Source organism: Balaenoptera physalus (genome assembly GCF_965194825.1).
Source record: "Balaenoptera physalus genome assembly, chromosome: 13".
Lineage (NCBI taxonomy): Eukaryota > Metazoa > Chordata > Mammalia > Artiodactyla > Balaenopteridae > Balaenoptera > Balaenoptera physalus.
This window is the reverse complement of record NC_138892.1, coordinates 6,143,921-6,171,212: the sequence shown is the minus strand read 5'-3', so window position 1 is coordinate 6,171,212 and position 27,292 is coordinate 6,143,921. Positions and strand designations below refer to the sequence as shown.

Here is a 27,292-nt window from a genome sequence, read left to right as displayed (position 1 = left end):
CCCACCAAACACCCACTGACGCAGGCCCTGCGCTGGAAGCTTCATCAGGCAGCGTGAACACAATTCCCACTGAGACCGAGCAGGCAGTTAAGTGACCAACAGGTTGTGAGCAATAGGGAGCGGTGGGGAGTGCAGCAATCAGGGACGTACACACACCCTCCGCAGGGGGCAGCCACGGTGCGGCTCCTGCCGTTGCTGCTGGGACCACACTGAGACGTGGGCAAGAGGTGCCCCTGCTCTTGGCTCCATGCCCTGAGGGTCCCTGTGCTGCCCCTCCTGTGGCTGCAGCCCTTCCCATAGAGTAAGGAGTCCACAGGGGGTCATGGCACCTGGAACACATACCCATCCTGGGTACGCATGCTGGGTGTTTGAGACCCCAAAATTCCCTGTCCAAATGGCCCAAGCCTGTCTCTTCTCAGAGGGACAAATAACAGGACCAAGCCAAAGGGAAGATGGTTTGGGGGCAAATGGCCAGAGCTTACACATTCAGGTTAGGGTGTCTTCAGGCTCCCTGTGGTGTAGGATGGAGCCAGGGGTGAGAAGAAGGGGCGGGGAGCAGGCACTGCCCACGCTACCACTTTCTGGCACAAAAGTCCAAGGAGTCCTAGATTTCTAAATTCCAGTCTGGCCTTCCAAGTCATTAGGAATGCTTGTCAAGGTAGAAAAGATTGAACATATTCTAGTTTGAAGCTTCATAATGACTTCCACATTTGACCACATGGGATATGCACCCCTGCCCAAGTCCCACAAAGTCAGGGGCCAGGTGACTATGGCCAAGCAGGAACAATGCTGGAAATATTGATTTTTATGTGACACCCCTTGATTTATAAATGTTGACAAATAATTCAGTCACCACCACCATCGTCATGATCATATCATCAACATGGCGGGGAGAGACCAAACACGTTTACAGGCTGGGGGAGGGCTGTGGGCTGCCAGCTTGAAACCTCTGCAACAAAATGACGACAACACCCAGCACCCGCGGAGAATGTCACATCAGTACGTTCAGCTCTTCAGGTCTACTTTCATATTTAATTGTCACAGTGACCCCGAGACAGGCATTTCTGACCCACTCTGCAGTTAGGGGCACTGACACATGGAAAGTCAGTAACTGGTCTCCGACATAGAACTCATGGGTGGTGGTGACAGAATTTGGGTCACATCTTCCAACTGCAAGTCCAGCTTCCTCATACAGCGTTACTTGTTTCAGCCAGTATCTATAAGCCTCCATGATCCTGACACTGTGCTGGGCACTTTTTCAGCGTTTTATGGGTGAGGGAGTCGAGGCTCTGAGAGCTTACGCGGTCAGGCGGGGCTGGAGCCAGTGGGAGCCAAGGTCTGTCTTCTCTAGAGCCGGAGTTTTGTCTTGAGAAGGAAAAAGCCCAAACATAAGGAGGTCTGTCGGGAAGCGTCTGCCCCAGCTAAAAGCAGAGGAGCAACAGAGAGAGCCTTTTGTCGGCTGCCATATGTGTGAGTTAGAGCCTTACGAAGTTGCAATCTGTGCTCGGAGGCGGGGGTGGGTGGAGTCTTACCCAGTTCCTTAAATTGATTAGTGTAAAAAGAATCCGCCGTGAAAATCCTGGGGTTGAAACAAAGACCTGCACAGACTCCATTAGTCTGGAGGTGTTGGGTACACCTGCCGTAGCCAAGAACAAGGGTGTTTACAAACAGGTGACTGCCCAGGTTAAGAGAGCTGTGACGAGGAGGGGAGCCTGTGTGTCCGACACAGCCCGGGGGCTGCAGACGGCAGGCCCGGCCCCCACAAGGTCTCGGGGGCGTCAGACCAGCCCACCGCAATACACCTGGTCTGCAAGTCGATGACCAGACTGATGCCCATTACGTTTGTGCGCTCGGTGCCAGGCACTCTCAAGATGCTCGACATCCACCATCCCACTCAGTCCTCGCAAGAGCCGTGCAAGACAGAGGACTGCGAATTCTGTTTTACAGGTGATGAAACTGAGGCCTGGAGGCGAGGTGGCCAAAGGTCACACAGCTGATAACTGGCAGACCAGGATCTGAGCCCAGAACTGGCAGTTCCCAAGGTCCGTCTTCCTGACCACTGGGGATATCGCCTGCTGTTCATAGAGACCGTCAGCTCTGCCTTCATGGACTAAACAATTTCTGAAATGTACTCTATCATCTGGAAAAAGGGGCGAGCAACTAGTAAAGTTAAATGCTTATGCTCTAGGGAGGATTAAACGAGAGAAAACTTGAACAGCAACTGAACTTGGCATCTGGCACAATGAATGCCGTACAGCCTCGGTTCTCCGCGATCTCACCAAAGGCTCTGCCTGGCCCGGCAGCCCCACCTCCCGCTCTTCCTCCCCACACCCCCTGCCCCGCCCCCCCAGCCTGACCTCGAGGAGCCACCCACAGCTCTCCACGCAGGCTCTGCCCTCGACCCAGTAAACTGCTCGCCTACCTTTGGAGATCCTGTTCGATGCCGTCCCCCTGAGGTGTCAGGCCCCACCCCCCGCCAACCCCATGCAGGGGTAGCTCTTCACAGACCCCTCTGGGCTTTAACAGTCCAGACCTCCGTTTTGGCACTTATTTGGGGTGTAATTACATGTTTACGGATCTGTTTCCCATAACAAGCTAATCCGAGATCCAATACGCATTCAACAAAAACAGACAGAGGAAATGAAGACGAATACACCACTAACTCTGGAAAAGTTTCGGAGCACTTGGGATGTCCAGCTTCCTATGCCATACACCAAAAAACCAGCTGGCACAATGGAAGGTTTACCGAGCCCTTCCAGGAAGCACTGCATCGAAAGCCATAAAAAAGAATCCAAATAATCCTTTTGGCCCAGTAGTTCCGGGAAGACTTGCTAAGGAAACAGTTGGGGAAACAAGAAAAAAAGTTTTATGCCCAGAATCACCTCTGGATTCTGATGGTAAAAACAAACAAAATAAGCAAACAACTTAAACGTCCAACCACAGAAGGGTGACTGAGTCACCTACAGTAATACGAACGCCTGTTTGTTGACTATTTATACTCACCAAGTGCCAGCCACTTCACTTCACTGTGCCATCTTATCCTCACACGCAACCTCGCGAGGCAGACAGCGCGTTATCCCTGTGGCAATCGCGGTGACAGGAACCGCTCTGAGGACTGAGAGCCCCGGGACAGGCACACTTCTCAGCCGTCTGGGCACGATCGCAATTTTTGCTCACAGCAGCGTGTGAGACAGCTGCTCTGCACAACCCCCCCCCCCCCCCCTTTACCAACAAGTGACTTAGGCTCAGAGATGTTAAGAACGGGTTCACAGCCGCACCACACTCCGGCCAAGTCCACGGTCTTACCCTCTAGGCTCCAGCCATCGATCCCCAGGTCACTCAGCAGCTGGTAGCAGAAGAGGGCTTGGGGGACCGGGGCATCTGCTTTGAGACCATGTGGCTTCTACCAGGAGATGTTCCTCCTGCCAAAGGCTGCAAACCACCTCTATTATGGGTTGAATTACATCCCTCCAAAGATGGCGAAGTCCTGACTCCCAGTGCCGGTGAAAGTAACCCCTTCTGGAGATAGGTTACTGGCAGATGATCAAGTTAAGATGAGGTCAGTAGGGTGCACCCTAATCCAATATGACCGTGTCCTTAGAAAAAAGGGGACATTTGGCCACAGAGACAGGCATGCAGAGAGCAAAGACAATGTGAAAACAGAGGGAGAATGTGATCTACAAGCAAAGGAAAGCCTGAGGCTACCAGAAGCTAGGAGAGAGGCATGAAACAGGTCCTCCCTCAAAGCCCCCAGAAGGAACCAACCCTGTTGACACCACAACTTCAGATTTTAGCCTCTAGAACTATGACAGGATAAACTTCTGTAGCTTAAGCCACTCAGTTGTTACTTTGTTACAGCAGCCCCTGGTTGTTAGTCACTTATCAAACTATGAGGCAACTAGGAAAAGGGTGATAACAGGGGCCAGGTAGCTGATCGCAACTACAGTGTGATCACACCTGGCTGCAGAGAGACGCCTGAAGGCAAACACACCAGCGTAACCAAGATACTTTCCAGTTTTTCCTTGTTCTTCTACGTTTCCCCAATTTTACCCAGAAAGTTTGCATTACTCATAAATTTTATACAATGACCTGTTTTAAAAATATATGTATTTGAACCAGGAGAATCTGGAGGTGCGTAAGAATCCTTGTTATGGGCTGAACTGTGGTTTATCCCAAATTTGTATGTTGAAGGTCTAAGCCCCAGTACCTCAGAATGTGACTGTATTTAAGATGGGACCTTTAAAGAGGTAATTACGTTGAAAATGAGTTGTTAGGATAGCTTCTACTCCAGTATGACTGGTGTCCTTACAGGAAGAGGAGATTAGGACAGAGAGAGAGAGACAGGCATCAGATACCTGCACGCAGAGAGAAGACCATGTGAACACCCAGCGAGAAGGGGGCCAGCTGCAAGCCAGGGAGAGAAGCCTCAGAATAAAAAGAGACCCATCAACACCGTGACCTCGGACTTCTAGCCTCCAGGACTGTGAGAAAATAAATTCTTGTTGTTTAAGCCCCTCAAGCTGTGCTTTTTTGTTACGGCAGCCCTAGCAAACTAATACAAGGAACCAAAAGAGGGCAATCCTTCCCACTACCCCCAGGACTGCCAGCTGGAGCTGAGAAACAGGCAGGGTGTGCCCAGCGGGCAGGGCACAGCTGCATCACTCACCCAGGCAGTTGTGTCCATCGTGTGCCAGCATGAAGCCGTCAAAGCAGGTGCACCTGTAGTTCCCCGGGATATTGATGCACTCGTGGACACAGCCCCCGTTGTAGTAGTCATTCTCACACTCGTCGATGTCTGCAAAACGAGGTGCATGAGAGGTGTCAGAGGAAGAGCCTGGGGGTCCCCTCTCCCCCCACCGCTGAAGTCACCAGGACATGAGTGGTTAAGGGGTGACTCAACAGGTATTCACTAAAGTCCTTGCTGGGGGCGGGGGACCCAAAGGTTACAAAGATGAAGATCCCGGCTCTGCCACGAGGTTGGCCACCGCCTTGGGGAGCAGGGCCACGTGCCAGGCATGTTTGGGGTGATTTTCAGATCCCCCCTACAGAGAAGCAGGCAAGATTCCCACCCATATCTGCCGCCTTTGAAGCCCTCTCAACACTAACATAACAGCACGCAGGGACCCTGTCTAAAATCCCCCCAAACTGCCTCTTTTCAGGATATTTGAAAGCTTCCCAGAGGTGGAGACCTCATTACTTGTGAGGCAGGGGGTATGCAATAAATGAACTTTGCACACCACCAAAAAATGTAACTTCTGGAATGAGAGAAAAGTCCACATACTCCCCCCAGAGTTTCCTTCCAGATCAGCGTCTCAAGTCTGAATTTCTACTGCTCCAGTTTCCTTGTTACAACAAAGGCTTCTGTCTCATAAACAATGGCCAATAGCCTTTGTAAAGGTCACCCTTTTTGCTGTTTTAAGTCTTTCTCAACACTTCCCATCAGGGGTCAAAGAGCTATCAGTTCTGAAGTTCCAGAGAGATTTGAGAGACCCTGGAGAGCAATAGGAGGGAGTCTGGTTAACATTCAATGAGCTGCTGCTATGCCCGAGTCCCGGGGGGCGACACCACGCGTCATCATCGACCCAGTCCCCACGCTAACTCTGAGACACAGGCACCATCGTCGTTATTCCAATTTTACAAGGGCATCGAAGAAGCCGAGGCACAAGAAGGCCAAACCCTTGGCAACGGTCACACACCTAGAAGGGCTGTAAGTGGGATTCGAACCAGTGCAACCCCCCAAGGCAGCAGAGGGGAGGGGGTGTTCAACCTACCCACCCAGACCTCCACAGGCTCTGCGGAGAAGCAGGAAAGGGGGCAGCCAGAAGTGTCCCACAGCGGAACCAGAAGTTCCCCAGTGGAACCGGAAGTGTTCCCACAGCCAAACCAGAAGCAGTACTGCCCCGTCTCAGCAGTACTAGAAGTGCTCTGCAAGAGGCTACCACGTGGGAAGAAGCAGTCTCTCCTCTACCTGGTCGAAGAGGGATTTTTGAGGCCAGGCTCCAGCTATGAGAGCCAGGAAGGCGCCAGCCTGAAGAGAGGGAACTGAAAGCAAACCTGGCGGCTCCTGCAAATGCCTGAGGCACAGGGAGACATCCAGCTCCATGCTGTCTCCAAGCGGTCCAGAGGGCAGAGTTACTCACAGTAGGGGAAAGCCAAGGGGGCCAATTAATGTTCACGGGTAGGTATGTCCATCTGGAAGACAGGGCCTGTCTCAGGAGGTAGTGAGCTCCCTGACTCTGGAGGTGATCAAGCACTGTCTGGGACAGTGCCAGCAGAGGGAATAACTTCACTGACAACTGCAGCACTGAACGTGCTGGAATACAGGGTCTGAGCTGCCCAGCCTCCTCCTGGTGCCCACCCACCCTGCCATGACGAGGGAAGAATAAAGTTGCCTGGATCCCCAAAGGTGCAAGAGACAGGAGGTTGCCTGCCTGCAGAGGCCATCAGTGTCAGCTGGGAAGCAGGCTCAATTCTGTAAGTCATTTGAATTGTTTTTAATCATTATACTTAATGTACTTAGAAGTTTTAAATAACATTAAAGCAGGATGTAAGATTTTGTGTTTGAAAGGGCACATGGATTTATAAAGACAGATATTGATTACTTCCCAATCTCTGCAGCTCCGACCTTTTGCTAGGGCCCCAGATACACCAATCCAACCACCTCTCCCCCTAGATCGTCCACACTCACTCCAAAGGCAACACGGCCCAACTTTAACTCATCAATCTGCACTTCCCTGGGGTTCTCCATCCCAGTGAATACTGTTATCCTTCCACCTCTCCACTGACGCCTATCAGCTACCAACACGTGAATTTTCTCCACGCTTAACATGGGTACAGTCTGCTGACTGGTCACCCGTTTCCACTGCCTGTACGCGTGGGCGTCATCTCTCATCTGATGCAAATCAGCAGCTCCCGAACTGCTGCCTCCCTCCTTTCCTTCATTCAAGCAGGTTTAACCAAATAAAGAATAAAATTTTTATTTAACGAAAATTATGATACAACTATAATAGAAAGATGGGAGAAGAAAAAAGAGAATTGATTTCTCAGTTCTAACAATGAAAGCCAATAATGTCTCAATAAGAAATGAAATTATTAGTGTGATATATAGAAATGTGTTTAAAATACCAAAAGAAACAGCCCCAAGAAAAGAAAGTGGTTGCCTCTGAGAAGTGGGATTACAATAATGGAGCAGGCGATTGCTGCTTTTTGTTTGCACTAATGGATTGTTCCAAAATACCCATGCAATAAATTAATAAAAAATAAAAAATAAATAAAAAAAGAAGATGGCCTGACTCCACCTGTGGGGGTGCAGGCTGATCAGTCTAACTCAGACAGTAGATGGCATAGCAACTGCTACGGGTCCCAGGGTGGGCACATGACTTAGGCTGATCAGTCAGACCGAGGGGGAGGACTTTTATTCCATGCTTGGGCAGAAGAATTCTCTCTCTCTCATGCGGAACCTCAGTATGCAGGTACCTACTCCTGAAACATATACCAGCTTATTTAATTTTCACAGCAACCCTCTGGAGTAGGTACTTTAACTCCATTTTATGGTTAAGCCAAGTAAAGGGCAGAGAGGTAACTGCTCAAGGTCACATAGTAAGTGGTAGGGCAAGGATCAAAACAAAAGTCTTTCAGTTTACAAAGCCCATGTCCTTTCTAGTAAGTTAGAATGTCCATGACATGCCAGGCATTGATAGGCAAAGCACTTTATATATGTTATTTCACTCTTGGCACATTTACCCTATGTACCAAGAAAGTATAATCTAATCATCAAAACATCCATTCACACCTTCATCCTTCCACTTGCGCCACATCCATACACACACACACACACACACACGTGTGTGCACCTACCCATCAACCCAAATAACCAGCCAGTCAGTCATGCATCCACTCACCCAAACATCCATCCACCCACCCACTATCCATCCATCTAGTCACTCCAATAAGCTATTCATTCAGATACCCACCCAACCATCCTTCCATTTGTCTATGCATGCTAAAATCTATCCATCTGAATATCCAGTCAGCTGACCATCCTTCCATTTATCCAATCACCTATTCCTCCATCCAATTATCCAGTCAAACATCCACCCATATAAACATGCATCCATCCATCTAAATATTCAGCCAGACACCCATCCTTCCATTCATCTAAGCATCTATTTATCTAAATACTTATCCATCTAAATGTCTAACCATCTATCCATCTATTCATTGATCCAAACACCCACCCATCTAACCAAACACACACACACACACACACGCCTACTTGTTCATCCATCTATCCAGCTAAACATTCACCCATCCATCCAACCAAACACCTATTCATCCATCCATCAGTGACTTCAAACATCCTCCATCTAAACAGCCTACAAAATACATACAGTAAGATTTTCAAAAAGAACAGATGTTAGGATGAAGAAAAAGAAATGAGGGTTGCAGAATAAGGGAAAGCTGGCGAACGTATGCAGAAATACATTTGGTAATTCCAGCACAATTACAAAAGGAAGGCCACAAATATGACTTTGAGTTTCCTAGAAACCAAGGCAAGGAAGGAAACACAATCAGTTATAGAGTCACCACCTCCATAAAATTCAATTGAACAAGCTGTTTTGAGGGTGGTAAGGTCTGAGAAAATTGTCTTTCCCCAATTAGGATAATCATACACCCAAATTTGCCTGGCATAGTTCCAGTTTATGCCTGTTGTCTGGGTATAATTATTAACAGCAACCTTTTCACTATCAAAATGATAAACTACTTGATCACCATACACAAAAGACATTATAAAGAGACTGCTGGACAGTCCATAAAACAACTCTAGCCTTTGCCTTCCTTCGACTCCCCATAGTGTATGCCACAGTGGGCGCTGATGGGCTGAAGAGCGCAGGAACGTTTGCTGCTCATATTTCTTCCCTTAATCCAGTCCCAGAGAATTCCCCCAGATCTGAGCACCCCTTAGAATTATCGGTTCCTCTCCAATCCCCAGGCCTGAAGTGCTCTCACAGCCTTCTGAGGCCAACCTGCTTTACCCACCCACTCAGCATCCATCCTGAATGCAGAATGTCTGCTCACAAACCAAACCTTCCCTGATTCTCTGTGTATGTGCCTTGAATTTTTGTTTTTTAAAATCATGTGAGCCTCCTCCTTTAATACATAAGAGATAAACACATAAACAAATCAACCAAAAAAAAAAAAATCCCTGCCAAAGCTAGTAGATTTATTATTGTAAAAAACATATCAAAGAGCCATCAGCCCCAGAGGAGGTCCTGCAGGCCTCCAAGATGCCCATCAGTCTCAGACCACTTAAAAACAAATTTTTTTAATTTGAAGTATAGTTGATTTACAATGTTGTATTAATGTCTGCTGTACAACAAAGTGATTCAGTTATATGTATATATATATATACATATATATATATATTTTTTTTAAAAATATTCTTTTCCATTATGGTTTATCATAGGATACTGAATATAGTTCTCTGTGCTATACAATAGGATCTTGTTCTTTATCCATTCCATATACACTAGTTTACATCTGCTAACCCCTATCTCCCACTCCATCCCTCCCCCAAACCCCTCCCCTAGCAGCCACCAGTCTGTTCTCTATGTTGGACCACTTTTTAAGGACTGTTAAGGTCAGAGAATGAGGAACAGGCAGTTGGAGAGCGGAGAAGGTAAAGGAATGGAGGGGGGCAGAGCCAAGCTCTCTAGATATTTACTCTTTTTTTAAAATTTGAAGTATAGTTGATTTACAATATTGTGTTAGTTTCAGCTGTACAGCAAAGTGATTCAGTTATATATTTTCAGATTATTTTCCATTATAGGTTATTACAAGATATTGAATATGGTCCCCTGTGCTGTATGGTAAATCCCTGTTGCTTATCTATTTTATGTTTAGTAGTTTGTATCTGTTAATCCCATACTCCTAATTTATTCCTCCCACACTTTTTCCCCTTTGACAACTATAAATTTGTTTTCTATGTATGTGAGTCTGCTTCTGCTCTGCATATAGAACCATCTGTATTATTTTTTAGATTCCACATGTAAGTGATATATAATATTTGTCTTTCTCTGTTTGACTCACTTCACTTAGTATGATATTCTCTAGGTCCATCCATGTTGCTGCAAATGGCATTATTTCATTCTTTTTTTATGGCTGAGTAATATTCCATTGTGTGTGTGTGTGTGTGTGTGTGTGTGTGTGTGTGTGTGTGTGTGTGTGTGTATCTCACATCTTCTAAACCAATTGTCTATTGACGGGTACTTGAGTTGTCTCCATGTCTTGGCTATTGTAAATAGTGCTGCTATGAACATTGTGGTGCATGTATCTTTTTGAATTCAAGTTTTCATCTTTCCCGGATATATGCCCAGGAGTGGGATTGCTAGATCATATAATAGCTCTATTTTTAGTTTTTTAAGGAACCTCCATACTGTTTTCCATAGTGGCTGCACCAACTTACATTCCCACCAACAGTGTAGGAGTGTCCGCTTTCTCTACACCCTCTCCAGCGTTTATTATTTGTAGACTTTTTGATGATGGCCATTCTGACTGGTGTGAGGTGGTACCTCATTGTGGTTTTGATTTGCATTTCTGATAATTAGTGATCTTGAGCATCTTTTCATGTGCCTGTTGGCCATCTGTAGGTCTTCTTTGGGGAAACGTCTATTTAGATCTTCTGCCTATTTTTTGATTGGGTTTTTTTTGGTTTTTTGTTTTGTTTAGTATTTTTGATACTGAGTTGTATGAGCTGTTTGTATATTTTGGAAATTAAGCCCTTGTTGGTCACATCATTTGCAAATATTTTTCTCCCATTCCATACATTGTCTTTTCGTTTTGTTTATGGTTTCCTTTGCTGTGTAAGAGCTTTTAAGTTGGATTAGGTCTCATTTGTTTATTTTTGCTTTTATTTCTTTTGCCTTGGGAGACTGATCTAGATATTTACTCTTAAAGGACTGTTGTGAGTTGGATTGTGTCCCCCCAAAAGATGTGTTGATGTCCTAACCCTCAGTACTTGTGAATGTGACTTGACTTGGAAATAGGATCTTTGCAGATGTAGTCAAATTTTAGGTAAGGTTGTAGTGGAGTAGGGTGGGCCTAAACCAGTGACTGTTGTTCTTATAAGAAGGAAATTTGGATACAGACACACAGAGAGGATGTTAGGACAGAAAAGAGAAAACCATGTGAAAACACAGACATACAGAGGGAAGACGGCCACAGGACCACAGAAGCAGAGGTCGGAGTGATGGAGCTGTGTGGAAAGCAGGTGTGACTGCTGATTCCATTGTACTGATGCCGAGAACGAGGCCCAGCATGGCTGAGGACCTCGTCTTCAGGCCTCCAGCCAGGGGCTGCGTTCAGATGCAGGCTCTATTCCCGTTGGAGCCACAGCCTCGGGGTGCATGAGATGAATACTTTTAAAAAGTGCTTCCTGCTCCAAAAGGTTGTCAAGGAGAAAGGTGGGAAGGAGATGTCACGTGCATCACTGTTTTTATTTCCAAGGTCTGCACCTGCTCTTGAGGTTGAGGGGCAGTGACAGAGACGGTTCATACCAGAGAAAGTGGGCAGGACAAAAAAATCTGACCTGAACGCTAAGGGTGAGAAGTCTCAACAGCTCGCCTTAAACATCCCTGCTCCTTCTACAGCTGGGATTTTTTTTTTTTAATGAGAACTCAATTCCCAACAGAAAACAGCTTCCAACATCCAATACAGCAGAGAAAAACAGCACGGGGAGCTGCTCATTATGGGATTTTAAAAGGTCAGGCAGTTCCACTTTTCCTATATTAAAATGGCAGCAGGCACACACGATCCCACAGCTGTGGTTATGTGCCAGCAACACTGGTGAGGACTCGAGTGGGATGAATATGGTTTTTTTTCATTTAATGCAAAATTGATTCTTGCTGCCCCATAAAATATGTATCTACTCTGTAGTGCCTGTAAGAGATTCTACTACAACGAGTCAGAGATTCTTCTCATTTTACTACTACTTAGGGCATTTTAGTCCTAAAAATCAGACTGACTGGAAAGGTTCTCAAAATGAGGATTTTTAAAGCTTCTCACTCTCCACTCTCAGAGATCACTACCGAAGATATCTTTGCGCTTCCCCTTGAAATTGGCATTTTTCTCAAAATTCCTTGCAGACAGTGGAGACCAAATGCTCTAACAAAGAACCCTTCCCTGGCTGGGCGCTTGCATGTCTTCTCCTTTGTCTGGGGGCTTTAGGAAAAACGGTGCACTCCTTAGATCAGGCAACCATTCTGCGAGAGATGCATGGCTTAGGAAGTTGAGTCCTTATTGGTGAATAAATCTTAATCCAGTTTGTTGGCTAATTACATTCGCGGGAAGGTAGTTTCGCAGGGCCGCCTAGCAGGAAGGATTAAGCCCCCCCCTGCCTTGGCCGGTGGCACAGGGTTAAGCTCTGGGTTTGTAATGACTGAGTAATGAGACCCGCTCTCGGTGGACCCCTGGCATCCATCGATCAGGTTTCCCTTCTGCTGAGACAATGCCAGAAGTGGGCCCAGCAGTTAATTATGGGAAAGGTCAAAGGTCATGCAAAACCAACACAAATCTATATACTTTTTCATTCCTAACTGCACACAATGACCATGGCTCAGCCAGAGGGTGGGAAGGTCCTCCCCCCAGCCAACCCATGATCCAAGGTAACCATGGGGTCTGAGCTGCTGGCTGACCTCTCCCAGTGGCGCGGACGGCTTCGGGCCTCCTCCACGCTTCTGCTCGTGCTGTTCCCTCTGCCCGGAGCTCCTTCCCCTTCCCAGACGCCTACGCCCTTCTGTAGACTGAGCCCCAGCATCGGCTCCTCCCTGAAGCTCCTGCAGACCCCCTGGCAGACGGGACTCCTCCCCACCCTCTGGACGCCACAGCTCCCTGAATGGACACCATCACTACTCTCACTTGCGATGTATGTGTCCTTCGAGGCTGTGAGTTCCACGGGGCAAGAACTGTGTCCTGTTCAGCTGCAGGCTCAGCAGTAGCACGGTGTCTCCTCAAAAGTCTGCTCGGCATTGAACGAATGAGTGGCCAGCTTGACTGGCGCCTCCGTGGACGTGTGAGGCCGTATGCGGGCCCTTTGCTATGAGCACCCTGAGAAGTGGGTACCGACATCTTTTTTTGACCACGAGGGAAACCAAGGCTCAGAGGTGTTACCTGCCCTGCCCAAGGCCACACAGCTAATACAAGTGGAGCCAGGAAGTGAGCCAGGCTACCTGACTTCGGAGGACGCTGTCTCAGTCACAAAGGGCCACGTTTTGTAGGATTCCATTTATAAGGAGTCTCCAGAAAAGCCACAACTATTGAGACAGAAAGCAGATTAGTGGTTTCTGGGGACTGGGGGGCTGGGGGGCTGGGGAGTGACGGCTAAGGGGTACAGGGTTTCTTTCTGGAGTAATGAAAAGGGTCTAAAGTTGATTTCGGTGATGGATACACAACTCTGTAAATACTGAATCGTATACTTTAAGTGGGTGCATTGTATGGTATGTGGATCATATCTCAACACAGCTGTTTTTCTAAGTTAACGCTCTCGGCACTCTCACCCACCGTGCTGGCGCGTCTCTGGGGCTCTGCTGGGGTGCAGATGCTCACCTTGGACTGACCCCGAATGCCACCTGCCCAGCACGGGCTCATGGTGGGCTTTGTGGTTCCCAAGTACCAGGCGGGAACTGGCCTACCAAACCCAAAGGACCAGTTAATGACTCCTTTTCTCCCTCCAAAGCACCCTGGACCCTTCACTGGGGGCTGTCCCCAGGCTCCGACATCAGGCCTGGTAGGTACCGAAGCACCCTGGTTGACAGAGAGCTCACCTATAGTGAGGAGGGGCCCCAGGAGGCTGCCAGCCCAGAGCTGAGGCTCCCACCACCCTCCTACCAGTCAGAGGCGTGGTCGTCCTCCCACCCGCTGAGCAAACTGCGGGCTCAGAGGGGCTGTTCCATGGGCCCAACCCCCTGGGAACTCAACAGGAGGATCATGAGAAACACAGTTGCCTGAAAGCCTGAGCCGCCACTTGGAATGGGTAAGCTGGGGTCCTAGAGCTCCACTGATGCGCCCCTGGATTTGATAAAGGGGTAACCGAGCCTAGAGAGGGGAACTGCGGAGCTAACCGTATCAGCAGGTCGAGGCCGACAGCAACTTGACCCAAGACTCCCAGCTCAGGCGTCTTCCCCTAACCTCACACGCCGCCCTCTGGGCTCCAGCAGCAGCGGCCTGAGCTGCCCTGGTGCAGTTTGATTTCATTCTCTTTCTCCCCAAATCCCCAGTGGAGTTTCTCTCTAATGACAATAAGAGCAGGGACAACTGCCCACCACCACCTTCTAATGGCAGGTGGCTAAACCCTTGCTATAGGCCAAGTAGGAAGGGCTTAACTTCTCTCATCACAGAAAGAGAAACTGAGGCTCAGAGAGCTGAAGTGACTCGCGCAAGACCGCCCAGCTAGTAAGTGGCAAAGCCAAAACTGGAAGAAGCCAGGCAGGCTGGTTCCAGACTCCACCATCCTAACCTTGACACAATCACCTGGAGAATTCCCCACATCTCAGCGAATAGGGAGCCAGGGCCCACGGTCCTCGCTGAGGATCAAGCCACCTCCCCGACTTCTTCCCTCCTATACCAGCACCTTCCCCGTCCTGGCCCGTCGCCCTCAGCCCAGACCCTGGCCACGAGGAGCCGCCAGCCTAGAGGGGGAGGAAGACTCAGAGACAGACGAACACCTCACGCGGGGACAGCCTTGCGGCCAGCGCTGCGGCCAGGCCGGGCCTGCCTTTGGGGCTGTCAGTGGGCAGGGACAGGCGGTTCACAGTCCAGCTGGAGCCCACCTGGAACCCCTACACACTGAGCCCGCACCGGGTGCCACCATGGCAAACAGCACCCTGAAGACAGAGCTGCCCGCTGCAGGGGTCCAAAGGGGCCTGGGGTATCCTGGCCCCAGCCCTGAACTCTGCAGTCAGCACACTAAGGCCCACGAGGTCCACAGACCTGCCCAAGGTCACACACGTCGGCACCCAGGTCTCCAGGGACCTACAGCCAGCTCTACTCCCCTCGACTCAAGGGGCAGGAGGCCCAGACAGAGGCAGGGTGGCTCCGGGAGAGAGGGTGCATCTTGGAGCCCACGGAGGGAGCGGGGCTGAGCCACAGCAGCAGCCGTAATTAACAGGCCAGAAGTCCAAGCCGGCCAGATGGGGTTTTACACTCTCTCCTCCCAGGGGCTGCAGCCCTGGCGCATCTGGAGGACCCCCTCCAAGTACCCTCCGAGACCCCCTGACCTTGCCTGCACACACAAGCCCTCTGGCCCTCTTTGTCTCAAGGCCTTTGGGGAAGGCTGCCATCCACTTCAGTAGCATTCAAAGGCCAACAGGCCCGTGGTTTATTTTCTTAGAAATAATGGTTTTTTCTGGTTAGCATTCCTCCAATGGAAAAACAAATCCAGCCACTGTAATAAGAAGCGGCCAAGAGGAAGCTAGAGGGCCTGAACGAAGGGGCCGAGAGAGGCCTGCTGCCTGGGGAGCTTGGAGACGAGGGGAGGGGGTGGGGGCAGAGGCCCTCTAACTCTAGGAGAAATGGGGATTTAGAGAAAAAAGCAAGCTCGACGACGTGCAGGCCCTGGTGCTGTCTTCAACGCACTCTCACATATGGCGAGGTGGCTTTCCCTCCCCCAACCCCACTCCAAGGCACATTCTGTGAGGCAGGTGCCATTGTTCCCATTTGATGGGTAAGGAACCAGGTCTCAGCAAGGTTAAGTCACTTGCTGGACTTACTGAGTCGGCAAGGACAAAAACAGGCCTCTGCATCCTTGCTACAGACACTTCCGTGGAGCTACAGAGCTGGAAGGAACGTCAGAGACCCGCTCTGCTTTCCTAACTTAGCCCAGATGACACCTCTCCAGGGAGCCCTCTCAAACTCCCCCCTTCCCCAGGCAGAGATATGCGCCCTCTCTCGTCCTCACCCCCACTGAGTCTGGTCTGTATTTCCAATGCTGTACTTTCCACGCGCTGTTACGATCACGTCTTTCCCAATCTGTCTCTCCCCTAACCAGGGAGGTCAGGAAAACGTCTTGGCCCCAGCACCAAGCTTGGCACAGAGTAGGTACTCAGTGAACATTCTTGACACTAAACTGAATCTAGTCCAGTGGACACATTTTACGCACGGGCAAACTGAGGCTGAGGGAGCCAAACACTTCCAATGCTTAAACGCCAACGATTCGAGCTTTCAATTTTTCCTTCCAGAAATGGACATAGACTCCAAGAAGCCTAAACTCTGCAGCAGATCTGGGACCAGTTGTAAGCGGCGCTGTCTAATTGCTAGCTGACAGCAACTTGGAATTTTAAGTCACATCCAATTTCTTCCTGCCCGCTGGTCTGCTGGACTTGAGCGCTTTCATCTTCAGCAGGGCACACATTAGCATGCATAATTGCACGTTTTAAGACTTGAAGAAGAATTTCCCCTCCTCCCTGCTCCCAGCCCACCTCCTACGGCCCTTTCCTGGCCTCCCAGAAAGCAGAATTTTATCTGGAGTCTCAATAAAGCGTGTAATAATGATGATGAAAATGACTGAATAAGGTCATAGACATTATTCCCTCAGAAGGCCAATTGGTCTTAAGGTTTTTTTTTCTGATGTTAAACTAAATGGATCACTGGATGTGTTATTAGGAGTTTTGTTAAAACACTTAATAGCATGCCCTGTAATCTACCTAGCTTCAGTGACTGACAAGTAGACCCTGGGGATATAAAATTCAGGAAGTGACTATTTACATTCATTACATACATGCTAATTTTGTGATCTCTGATGCCCATAAGGTTGTCATTTTTTTTCCTTTTCGCAAAAAAGGGAAAATAGTAATATATTTGATATACTGTGGCCAAAACAAAAAGTTACTTCCCTCAAGAGTTTTAATTATAACATTCTGGAAAAGGCCCGAGTTGGAACTTGCAAGTGGAATAAACCACTTGAATAAATGGTCTAAAAAATTAAGTACACGTAGAAGGGGTGATGTGCACTGCTGGTTCAGACTAAACAGTGATTATCAAGAGGGTCTCAGTTATTTAAACAAGCCATTTGAGGGTGGTTTTCTCCACGTTTGGGGCCTGGTCCTGATTATAAATGAGAGCTTTTAATTAAGATTAGTAAGACCCAATTCAGGCTATAATTTGGTCCTTTTCCTTAGCAAATGTCTATGAAAACAAAGCAATTAAGGTTAAATGAGTTGAAGCATTTAAAGGGGATGAAATGCCCCTTCCTTGTCCCTGGTCTGCCCCCTCGGCAAAAAGAGTACACATAGGACCAACTAATTCAGACCAGGAGGCCAGCACAGGGCTGGCCCTGGTGGCCCCCTAAAGGCCCATGCACAAGGCGCCTGGTGAGGGGGGGATATAGCAGCTTAGCTAAATGAAGAGGGATGGGGAAATAGAATGTGCAAAGGCCCTGGGGTAGGAAGGAGCTGGCAAGTTTGAGGAGCTAGATAAGGACAGTGATACTGGGGTGTGGTTAGAGAGGAAACGACAGAGAATGACAGCAGTTCAAAGTGGTTAGCTGACGGGGTATCTCCCAGCTATCAGGGCTCATAGGGCCCAGCTCAGATGAGCTGATGGCAGTGAGGGGAGGTGTGAAAGGGTCTCCCCAGCCCCCTCTAACACTCCATAGCTAAGGAACTCCTCCCACTGCATTCAAACAGGCTTATGGGGGCCTGGACCACTGCCGGGACCCCAACGCTGACCAGGGTTGGAATCCAGGCCCTGCTGTCTCTCAGCTGGGTGACGTGGTTAGAGACTGACCTCCCTGGGCCCCATTTCCTCAACCTAATTCTGCCACTGGTCCCCACCAGATATCCTTAGACTAATCCCTTCCCCTCTCAGGCCTCAGCTTCCTCATCTATAAAACCTTCAAAGTTTGGGAGGCTCGGACTTCCCTGGTGGTGCAGCGGTTAAGAATCCGCCTGCCAACGAAGGGGACACGGGTTCAAGCCCTGGTCCGGGAAGATCCCACATACCACGGAGCAACTAAGCCCGTGTGCCACAACTACTAAGCCTGTGCCCTAGAGCCCGCGAGCCACAACTACAGAGCCCTCATGCCACAACTACCGAAGCCCGCACGCCTAGAGCCCGTGTTCCGCAACAAGAGAAGCCACCACAGTGAGAAGCCCCCGCATCACAGCGAAGAGTAGCCCCGGGTCTCTGCAACTAGAGAAAGGCCGCGCACAGCAACTAAGACCCAACACCGCCAAAAATAAAATTAATTACTTAATTAAAAACAAAACAAAAAGCCCCACAAAGTTTAGGAGGCTCTGGGAGGCCTTTCCTGATATCCCAGAGATTGATAAGGGTCATTCACTGCCCACCAACACCAGCTCTGGGCCCAACCCTGACTGAAGTCACGTAGGTCATCACAACCCAGTGTGACAGGAGCTCTGAAGGAAGAATGCTCACAGGTGACAGCTGACCTGTTTGGGGCATCAGGGAAGGCTTCCTGGAGGAGGTGACCGCTGGGACTCATCCATCCACCCTTTCACCCAACAGAGGCCTTCTAAGCCCTGTGCCAGGCCTGGTGCTGGGTTCTAGGGGTCAGAGCTGAACAGGTGACAGACCCTGCCTTGGAGGAGCCCACATTCCAGAAGGAGACATGGGAAACATCAACATAGTGTGACGTGGGCTAAACGAAGGCTGTATGGGCCTGGAGAGGGCAACAAACGGGGCGGTCATCTGTAAAACCCGGGGGCTGCCCTGGAGGCCCAGTAGAGTTCACTCCAGCTCTGCACAGCCATGAGTTTACCTCGAGCAACTTCAGATCCTGTAGAAATGCAGATCATCAAGAAAACACTGATTTATCCTCAGCTTTGCTCAGGGTCTTTCCCAATGTCTGAGGCACCTCACTCTGGCTGCAGCAAGCCCCCTGCCAGCGTTAAGCTGACCACACGTGGCCGCGGGCTGCTCCCTGGACACACAGTGGCTGCACATGTGGAAGCCCTGTCATCAGCACACGTGCACCGGCCACATGGCAAGATGGCCTTGAAGGCGTGCGAGAAACCGTCCCCGGAAGGGGGTTCCAGCTGCTTCAGGTGCCAGGTTTGCTAAAGGGTTTTCCTCAAGCAGCAGGAGTTTCAAGGCAACACAGTGAAGAGTACGAAAGGCTCAGTCAGCCTCGCATGGCGGGGCCATAGGCTGATTTCATCCTGGGGAGAGCTAGGGAGGCTGTGGAAGCCACATTCTCTGGACCTGCTTTGCTGAGAATCTGTCATCTGTGTTTACCACAGTAAACAGCAAAGTCTATCAGATCTCTAGGACAAGGCAACTCATTTCCCCCCAGACTCCAACCCCAGGCTCTGCAAAACCCACACCAGCTCAGGACCTGCAGATAAAGGGGCCCAGGGAGGGAAAGCAGGTTTCATCTGAAGTAGAAATGGCTGTCTGCAGGGCCCGGTGATTGATTATTGATGTCTGCTATGGGAGAAAGTGGCAGCATACTATTTGCCAATCCTGGAGTAGGGTTAGCAGAACAAAGGAAAGCCTTCCGTCACTCGTATCTTTTATTGCACATTCTCGGTAAATGGTCATCTGTGAATGGCACACACGTCTGTATGTCTCTGTGGGGATACGGATCTATGCATATGGTTTATCCGAATAGTCAATGAACCAGAACACCCCATTTCCCAGCTGGGAGTTGCTGGAAAGACAAGGCTTCACCCCTTTCATATGTTGGACAACATTATGATCATCGATACCATCAACAACTTCATCTTCGTCATCAATGTCACTATCATCAGCGTCATCACGGTTAACGTCACCGTTAGTACCACCATCACCACCACCACCGTCACCACAGTAACAGCAGCTAACGCTTATTCGGTGTGTCCTCTGTGTCAGGCTCTGTTCACATGCTTTATATACGTTAATTCACTTAATTCTCACACCACCTTTATGAGGTAGGACTATTATTATCTCTATTTCACAAATAAACAAAAGAAGGTCTAGTAACTTGTCCTGGCTACACAGGCAGGATTTAAACCCAAGCAGTCTGGCTCCAAAGTCCATGCTTTAACCACTATGTTCAACTGAATATTGACCGTTCATTCCCTCTTCTCAGAACAGAGAGCCCCAGACAGCAATAATTGTGTGCAGAAATGGCAGCGTGGAGAAACGGGACCACCAAACTTGGGCTCTAGCCCCAACTCAGACAAGACCCCTGCCTTCTCAGGCCTCCATTTCCCCACCTGTGAGCCAGGAAGTGAACACCTGGATGATCCCCAAGGCCCTTTAGGCAACTACTGCCCAGGGCCTGCAAGCCCCTCCAGATTCCACAGCCTCCAGAAACCTCTGCAAGGTCCTCCTGGGGAAGCCAGCGGGGGTCTGATGGCCCACGGGTGAGCACTCCAGCAGGTTCCACCGGTTCTGACCGATGACTGTAGGTGGGTCCCCAAGGATGAGAAAACCTCAGTGCAAGTGGGACAGTGTCCACTCAGGTCCCCAGAACCCCCAGCAGCACTCATTCACAGAGCGCTTCGGGAGCAAGTGGCCAAACGGCCTCCTCCTTCGGCTCCAGGCTGTTCACATGGCAGATCAACAGCTGCCGATTTACCACCCGTACAATCCTCACCTGTTCGCTAAGAATTTCCACTGATACATAATTTCAGCTCATGCACCCCAACTAGACTTGAAGATCCTTTAGGGGAGGGACCAGGCTGCACCGTAACTCTCACCTCTGAGGTATACAGCCGCGGGCGATTTTCAAAGGTCTTCACCATACATGATGTCATTTGAGCCTGAAACCACTGTGGGAGGTGGTGAGAACAGATGATGATGATAATGCGGGTAATGGTACCTTCCCCTGTACGCTGAGCACGTACTGTATACTGAGTACCTACCGTGAGCCAGGCACTGAGGCTGGCAGGGCCCCGGTATGCTACACAGTGGGTCATTCGATCTTCAGGATGCCCTGAAGATTCATTAGGAATTAGCCAGGACATAAAGGGAGGGAAAGGAGCTCCCAGAAGGGGGAAAACCTGAGCTGGGTCTCAGAAACACGGACCGGCCCGGTATACGTATGTGTGGCCGGGGCACAGGGCCTTCTGCGCTTCAGGAAGTGAGGGCAGAGGCCAGAGCCAGGCTGGAGAGACAGGGCTCCTGGCAGTTCCTGAAGCACATTCACAAGCCTCATTCTCTTTTATCCTCATACTGAGGACATCAGGCCCCCGGAGCCAGTGAGTGTGACCCCCAACCTGGGCTCAAGCAGACTGGAAAGCTGAAGCTGGACTCTGCAGGACTTCCGGGCAACAGGTAGGACACAAAGCATGGGCATCCTGGGCTGGGGACAGCAGGAGGCGACCTAAGGAGCTGGGCTGGAGAAGGAACAGGCTGGGTCAGTGGCTTAAACCGGAAGAGATGGGGGTCACCCTGGGCCCTCCCTGGCCAGAGGGCAGAGCAGAAGGTCAGAAAACAGTTGCACAGAGCCTCACATGTGTCAGTTGGAACCACCAAGCTAACGTCCAGGCCCTGCCAGCAGCCAGCCTGCTCTATCTGCCTCCAGCCTGGCCTCTTTCCAGAGGTCCGTGGGTAGGCGCCAGCTCCCCCCTCCGACTTCTGGGTCCCAAGCAAGGCCAGGGATGTGGCCAAACCAGGCACGATCCAGGACAGTGTCATCTGTCCAGCACTCAGCCTTAAGTAGATGCCCAACAAATGAGATGGATAAACAACGTCAGCATCCCGAGGAGGCAGAGCCGCGTCTCCTACAAAACCCAGCTCCTGTAAAGCCTTATACAGAAGGAAGAGGCACCCACCTTGTTCTCAGGTGCCACTTTCCTAACACGAGTCTCACACTTTGAGAAAGGAAGCTGGCAGGGCTCAAGGAGAAGATAAGCGGATGCTAGAGAGCCTTGGGTGGGAATTAAGAGACCTGGGTTCGAGTACTGGCCATGCCACTGTGAAACATGGGCACCTTGCAGAAGAGGCTTCTCCAATCTGAACCTCAATTTTCCTCATCTGTGAACTGGGGGAAGACAGGGAAGATCTGAATCCTAATTCTCACCCAGGGGTGCACATGAGTCATGTAGAGAGCTGTCTCCAGCCCCCTGATGCTGGGCCCTGCCCCAGACCCACGGAGGCAGAATGACCACACAGACCCTCCTGGACAAACGTTCCCAAAGGTTCTGTCCGGCTTGGAAAGTCCTGGCTCCAAAGACAGCTGAGGCTGCTCTTCCCTCCAACCTTCAGCCTGCTAGAGAGGAGGTTTCGAAGGCCACACGGTCAAACCAGAACCCCAGGTGCAGGGAAGGAAGGCTGGACAGACAGACGGACATCACACAGCCACCAGTCTCTGCCCAAGCTCTCATCCTCGAGACAGAAGACCTGAGCCAGCCCCACAGACGCTGCGGCTGCTACGGCGCAGCTCCCCTGGGGAAGCTACACAGGGTACACGGGTAACTTCAGATTTGAAACTAGGGACCTTGGTGGGGTCACCCCAGGCCTTTACCCCACACACATCCAGTCAGGGACAGACGGACAAATATATCATTCAGTGCTCCATTTCAGTTTCTTTTAAAAAAAAAAAACCCAAAGTTTCAAACCCAGGGAGAGTTAAGCACCCCATTACTCCAAATATCTCCTTCAAGGAAGCAGCGCAGGTTCCCGGGAAGCCCGCAGCCTCCCTCCCAAGGCTGACAGAGGCCGCCTGCAATGACTGTGGCGCCCAGGGGTCTGGCTGGAGGGCTGGGCTGGGCTCACCTTCACACTGCCTGCCTTCCCCCTTGTAGCCTGGCTTGCAGAGGCATTTGTAGGACTTGGGCGTGTTCTGGCAGATGGCATCGATGTGGCAGTCGTCTGTGCCTTCCGAGCATTCGTCCACGTCGACGGCCCCTGTTGGAGGGGAAACCACGAGTGAGGCGTGGCCCGAAGAAGTGGGCAGCTAGCGCGGGGCAGGGAGTTCCTTCTGTCTCTCGCCCTTCCATTGATCACCGGGGTAATTAACAGCAACAGCCATCGTATGACCACCTGGTGTGACAGGCAGCGACTGGTAGCACCTTTGGGGTGGCTACTCTGTGCCAGGCACAATGTTGCCAAAAGGCCGGGTCTTATTTATTTTCACAACAACTCCAGTAAGCAGAGCTATTATTCCCACTAAAAAGATGAGAAAACGGAGACTTAGGAACAGAGCGAGGAAAAGCCTCTCTGCGTGTCTTGCTCTCCTCACAAGCGTCTCTCCACCCCTCCTCCACTCTCCTTATTCTAGAATTTAGAGCCAGAAGCGTCCTCGGAGGAATTTAAATCCATCCCCTTTGGGTTACAGATGGGGAAACAGGCTAGCATGGCGCACCGAGCTGAGGCTAAGCCAGCAGGCCCACGAAGGAGATCTGAACACGGGCCCCACCCAGCCCCTAGGCTGTAGAAATACAGGATTCTTCACCTGGCCTCCACAGACCCACACCCTCGATTGGGCTAACCTGCCTCATGGGTGGTTCCGATCTCCCCATCCCCCCCACCTCGGAAATCTAGGTTCAATCCTGGTTCTCATACTCCAACTTCCAAATCCAAGTTAAAGTTAGGTTGTGAGGGCTCCTGGCACTCGCCACCTCCTGCCCCCAACACACCCACATACCCATATACACCTTCAGTCGGAACAGCTGTTGGGCAAATAATGTACAATAGATTCTGTGTATCTGTGTATACACCTCCCCCCCGCCCCCCCCACCCAGCTCAGATAGGGAGAGGACCTTCAGAGCACCGAACAGCCAGAAGAACCGTAGCTGTAATCTAGGCTCATTCCTCGGGTTCTAAACGAGGAAACTGAGGCCCAGAGAAGGCTGCTGAAGGTCGGTAGCTCACTAGGAGCAGAGCCTGGACCCTGTCTCAGGGAAGCAGGTCCAGAGCTTTTCTACGCGCCGTGCTGCTTCCGGCCGGCTATGGATAGAACACAGATGGGTGACAGACAGACAGAAGGACCCAGAGGGGAGCACAGGGAACCCTCAGCAGCCACCCCGCGGGCAGGCACCCAGGGGCAAGCCTGGGGAAGTCCTGGAATGTCCTCCTCTCTTCATGCCTCCGGCCTGTACCCTAGCCTGTCTGGCCCTCAAGACTGTCCACGCTCAATTACTCCCCCCTGAATAGCATCTGGGTTCTAAATCTGCATGGGGGGGGCCTCTGTGAGAGAACCACTGCCCCCCACCCAGGACTCTTCCTCCCGTGCCCTAGTCCCCAAGGCCCCAGTCTGCCCCTAAAGGGAGAGAGGCACCAAAAAGAAACACAACAGAATCACCTCCCTGCATGCTTGTGCGCGCACATACACGCACGCACACACACACGCACGCACGCACACACACACACACACAAGATGGCATCCCTTCTCAGGGTGGTGGTATCTGCTCAGGTGAGCAGCCCATCCTCTACAGCTGCCCAGAGGAAGGTGGAACGGGGGCCAGGAGGCAGTCTGTGCAGGAGACCAGAGCCAGCCATCAGATGGCCAGGGGCCAGCAGAACATACCCCTCTGGAGAAGTGACCACAGAGGGACACCGAGAGGGGTGGCACAGCCTCAAGGGCAGGAAGCCAGAGACCAGAGAGGGTCGATCTGCACCCTCCTAGGGGAGAGGACTGGGGCCGCTTCTGAGACAGGACCAGCAGGGGCAATGGATCACAGATACAGCTATTCCCACTTCCCAAGGCTCAGTGCACGGCGATGAGGGAGGTAAACTGCCTGGGGCTCTGCAGCCCCTTGTGCCCCCAATCTCACACGTAGGTACGTGTCTTCGTGGGATGGAAATGGATGGATGTTAGCCAAGAGGCAGTGGGGGCACCTCCCAACACACCTTTTAAACATGTCTTTCGGTGGCTGCTGGGGAGAGGGCACGCAAGTTCGAGGACAGAGGGAGAGGAAACACAGGCCACGGGTTCTTGCAGGTTCCCTGGCCACAGTTCTGGCCTGGACAACCCAGCCCAGTCCTCCCATCACAGGTGCCTGCTTTGACATTAGTGGTTTCAGAGCACAAGCCTTCCATGGGCTGGGGCTGGGGCTGGGGAGTAAAGACAGACACAGCGGAGAGACCGAGAGAGAGGGAGACAGGCGCATACAGGAACAATCAAACAGGGCTGAGGGACCTCAAAGCCCAGGAGAGACACCCACAGACACATGGGGGTGTGGTAGTAGGGCCCAGTTTCCCTTGGGGCCGCAGGAAAGACAGCTCGGCTCCAATTGTGGAATAGTTTAAATGGCCCGGCATCCTCACTCAGGGTGTAACTCCCAGGAATAGACTTCCTGCCACCAAACACAGACCTCAGGGAGCCCCACGCAGCAGCCAGGGGAGCTCAGAGAAGCCAGGGAGAGCGCAGCAGGGTCTCTCCCCTCCCTCCGAGGAGGGAAAGGAAGGAAGCTCCTCCATGGGACAGGGTCAGATGTGGGAGGAGAGAATGTATCTTCAGCTTTGTGGGACAGCCCCTTCCAGACACCCGAGAGAGCAGGAGGGGAAGGGGTGGCGTGCCGGGGTCCCTGCGAAATCCATGGGGAACTCCCGCCTCGCCTCTGCTGCCTGCCCCAACCATGCCCAATGCCTGATGCTCGATGCTGGTTCCCTTCTCCAGTGTCTCCTGTCTCTCTCTCCTGGACCCCCTCACCGTGTCCGATGTTTGGGCTCCCCTCCCTCTGGTTCCCATGCATCTCCTTTCATCTGTGTCTGTCCCTCAGTCCTCCCCCTCCTGTCTGTCCATCTGTCCACGGCTTTCCAGCCATCCCCATCCTCCTCTCTTTCCCTCTGTCTCGCTCCCTCCTCCCTCCCCCAGTCCTCCCCCCTCTTTCTCTGGTGCCTCTCTGCTTGCACCTCTCCTTCTCTCTCTTCCTTCCCATCCCTTCGTCCTGCCCTCACACCTCCCTCTTTTGAGCTTTTTCCTTCCTGCTGCTCATTTGCCTCCTTACTCCCTTCGGTTTCCTCTTTTCCCTCTTTGGTCTTTCTGGTCTCCACTCTTCCAGTCTGTCTTTCTCTGGGGTATTTTTCCTGTGTCCTTTTGTGTGCCTCCTTTTCTGTCTGTCTGTCTCTCCATCTACCACCTCCCCCTTCTCTTTCTCTCTGCGTCCGTCCTTTTCCCCTTGCTCACCTCCTCCGGGTCTCCCCTCTGGGCCTCCTGCCGCCCGCGCTCCCTTCTCCCCTGGGGGAGCGCCCGTCTGGCTCCGGGGTCCCCACTCCCTCCCGCCTTCAGGCGGGGAGCGGGGGACGGCGGGGGGCCCTCGGCGGGCCGTCGCGCTTTCTTTCTTCCTCCCGCCTTCACACTCCCCACACCCACGGGGCTTCAGCCCACCCCGCCCCATGCTGCGGCCCCGCCGGGCCCCGGGAGCCTCGCTCCGCCCGGGCTGCGGGGAGGGGGCGCCCCGCGCCAGCCGCAGAAGTTACTTTGCAAAAAGGCAGGGCGGGGCGCGGGGCCGCGCGGGCTGTGGCCCTCCCGACGGCGCGGGGCTGGGGGCCCGCCCGGGACCCTGCCGCCGCCGCCGAGCGCCCGCCGCCCACCGGCTCAGGGCTTACCTGGGAGCCCGCTGCCCCCCGCCAGCCGCCCGCGCGCGCCCAGGGCGAGCAGCACACACAAGTGCCAGCGCACGGCCGCCGCGCCCATGCTCACTGCGGGCCGGGCCGTGCGTGCGGGCGTGCGGGGCGCGAGGACCCCACCGACCGGCCGCTCGGCGAGCGCTCGTAGCTGCTGGTTCCGCGGCCAACGCTCGGGCTCACAGTCTCCGAGCCGGCGCGGCTGACGAGCTGACAGCCGCGCGCTCATTGGCCCGCTGCTGCCGGGGGAGGGGCTCCGTGAGCGGCCGGCCAATGGGCGCCGGCCTCCCGCCAGCGGGGGGAGGGGAAGGGAGGGGCGGGGCGGGGGTGTCGGGCCGGGTGTCGGGCCGGGCGTCTGGGGGCGTCTGGGGGCGCCCCCTCCCCTCGGGGCGGGCGGCAGGTGGGGGGTAGGGGCCGGATCGCTCGGCCGCGGGGTACGCGGTCTAGGCCAGGCTGGAGCTGCCTCTGAGACTTCTCCCTCCCTCTGTCCCTGGATCACCGCCCCCCACCCGCGCCCCCCAGCCCCTGTCGTCGAGGGTGGCCGCTCCTTTGGGGGCAGTACCCATCCACCCACCAGCGCGCGCGCGCGCGCGCACACACACACACACACACACACACACACGGGAGAGGAGGGGGCCTGCCCTCGGAGGTCGAGAAAGGCCCAGCGGCATCCATTTGTAGTGAAAGAAACGCAAACCGCTCAAAGCAGAATTGCCCGTTTGTCCATTTGGTAATGTTAATTGAGCACCTACTGTGTGCCAGTGTCTGGCAATGCAGCAGC

General features: G+C 52.0%; 1 protein-coding gene across 2 annotated transcripts in view; it reads right to left on the bottom strand.

Moving 5' to 3' along the window:
* The window catches only part of SCUBE1 (signal peptide, CUB domain and EGF like domain containing 1), a 134,008-nt gene extending 107,310 nt beyond the window's left edge, over nt 1–26,698 (bottom strand). Inside the window, exons 1-3 of one of the 2 annotated variants that reach the window (XM_082420538.1) lie at nt 26,494–26,698; nt 22,717–22,848; nt 4,667–4,795 (exon numbers count right to left, since the gene is read on the bottom strand). In XM_082420538.1, coding sequence (XP_082276664.1) covers nt 4,667–4,795; nt 22,717–22,848; nt 26,494–26,581 — 349 coding nt within the window. In that variant the 5' untranslated portion in view covers nt 26,582–26,698. The remainder of the gene's footprint in view (nt 1–4,666; nt 4,796–22,716; nt 22,849–26,493) is intronic. The other variant, XM_082420539.1, reaches the window with a different exon arrangement.
* Nucleotides 26,699–27,292: the final 594 nt, after the last annotated feature.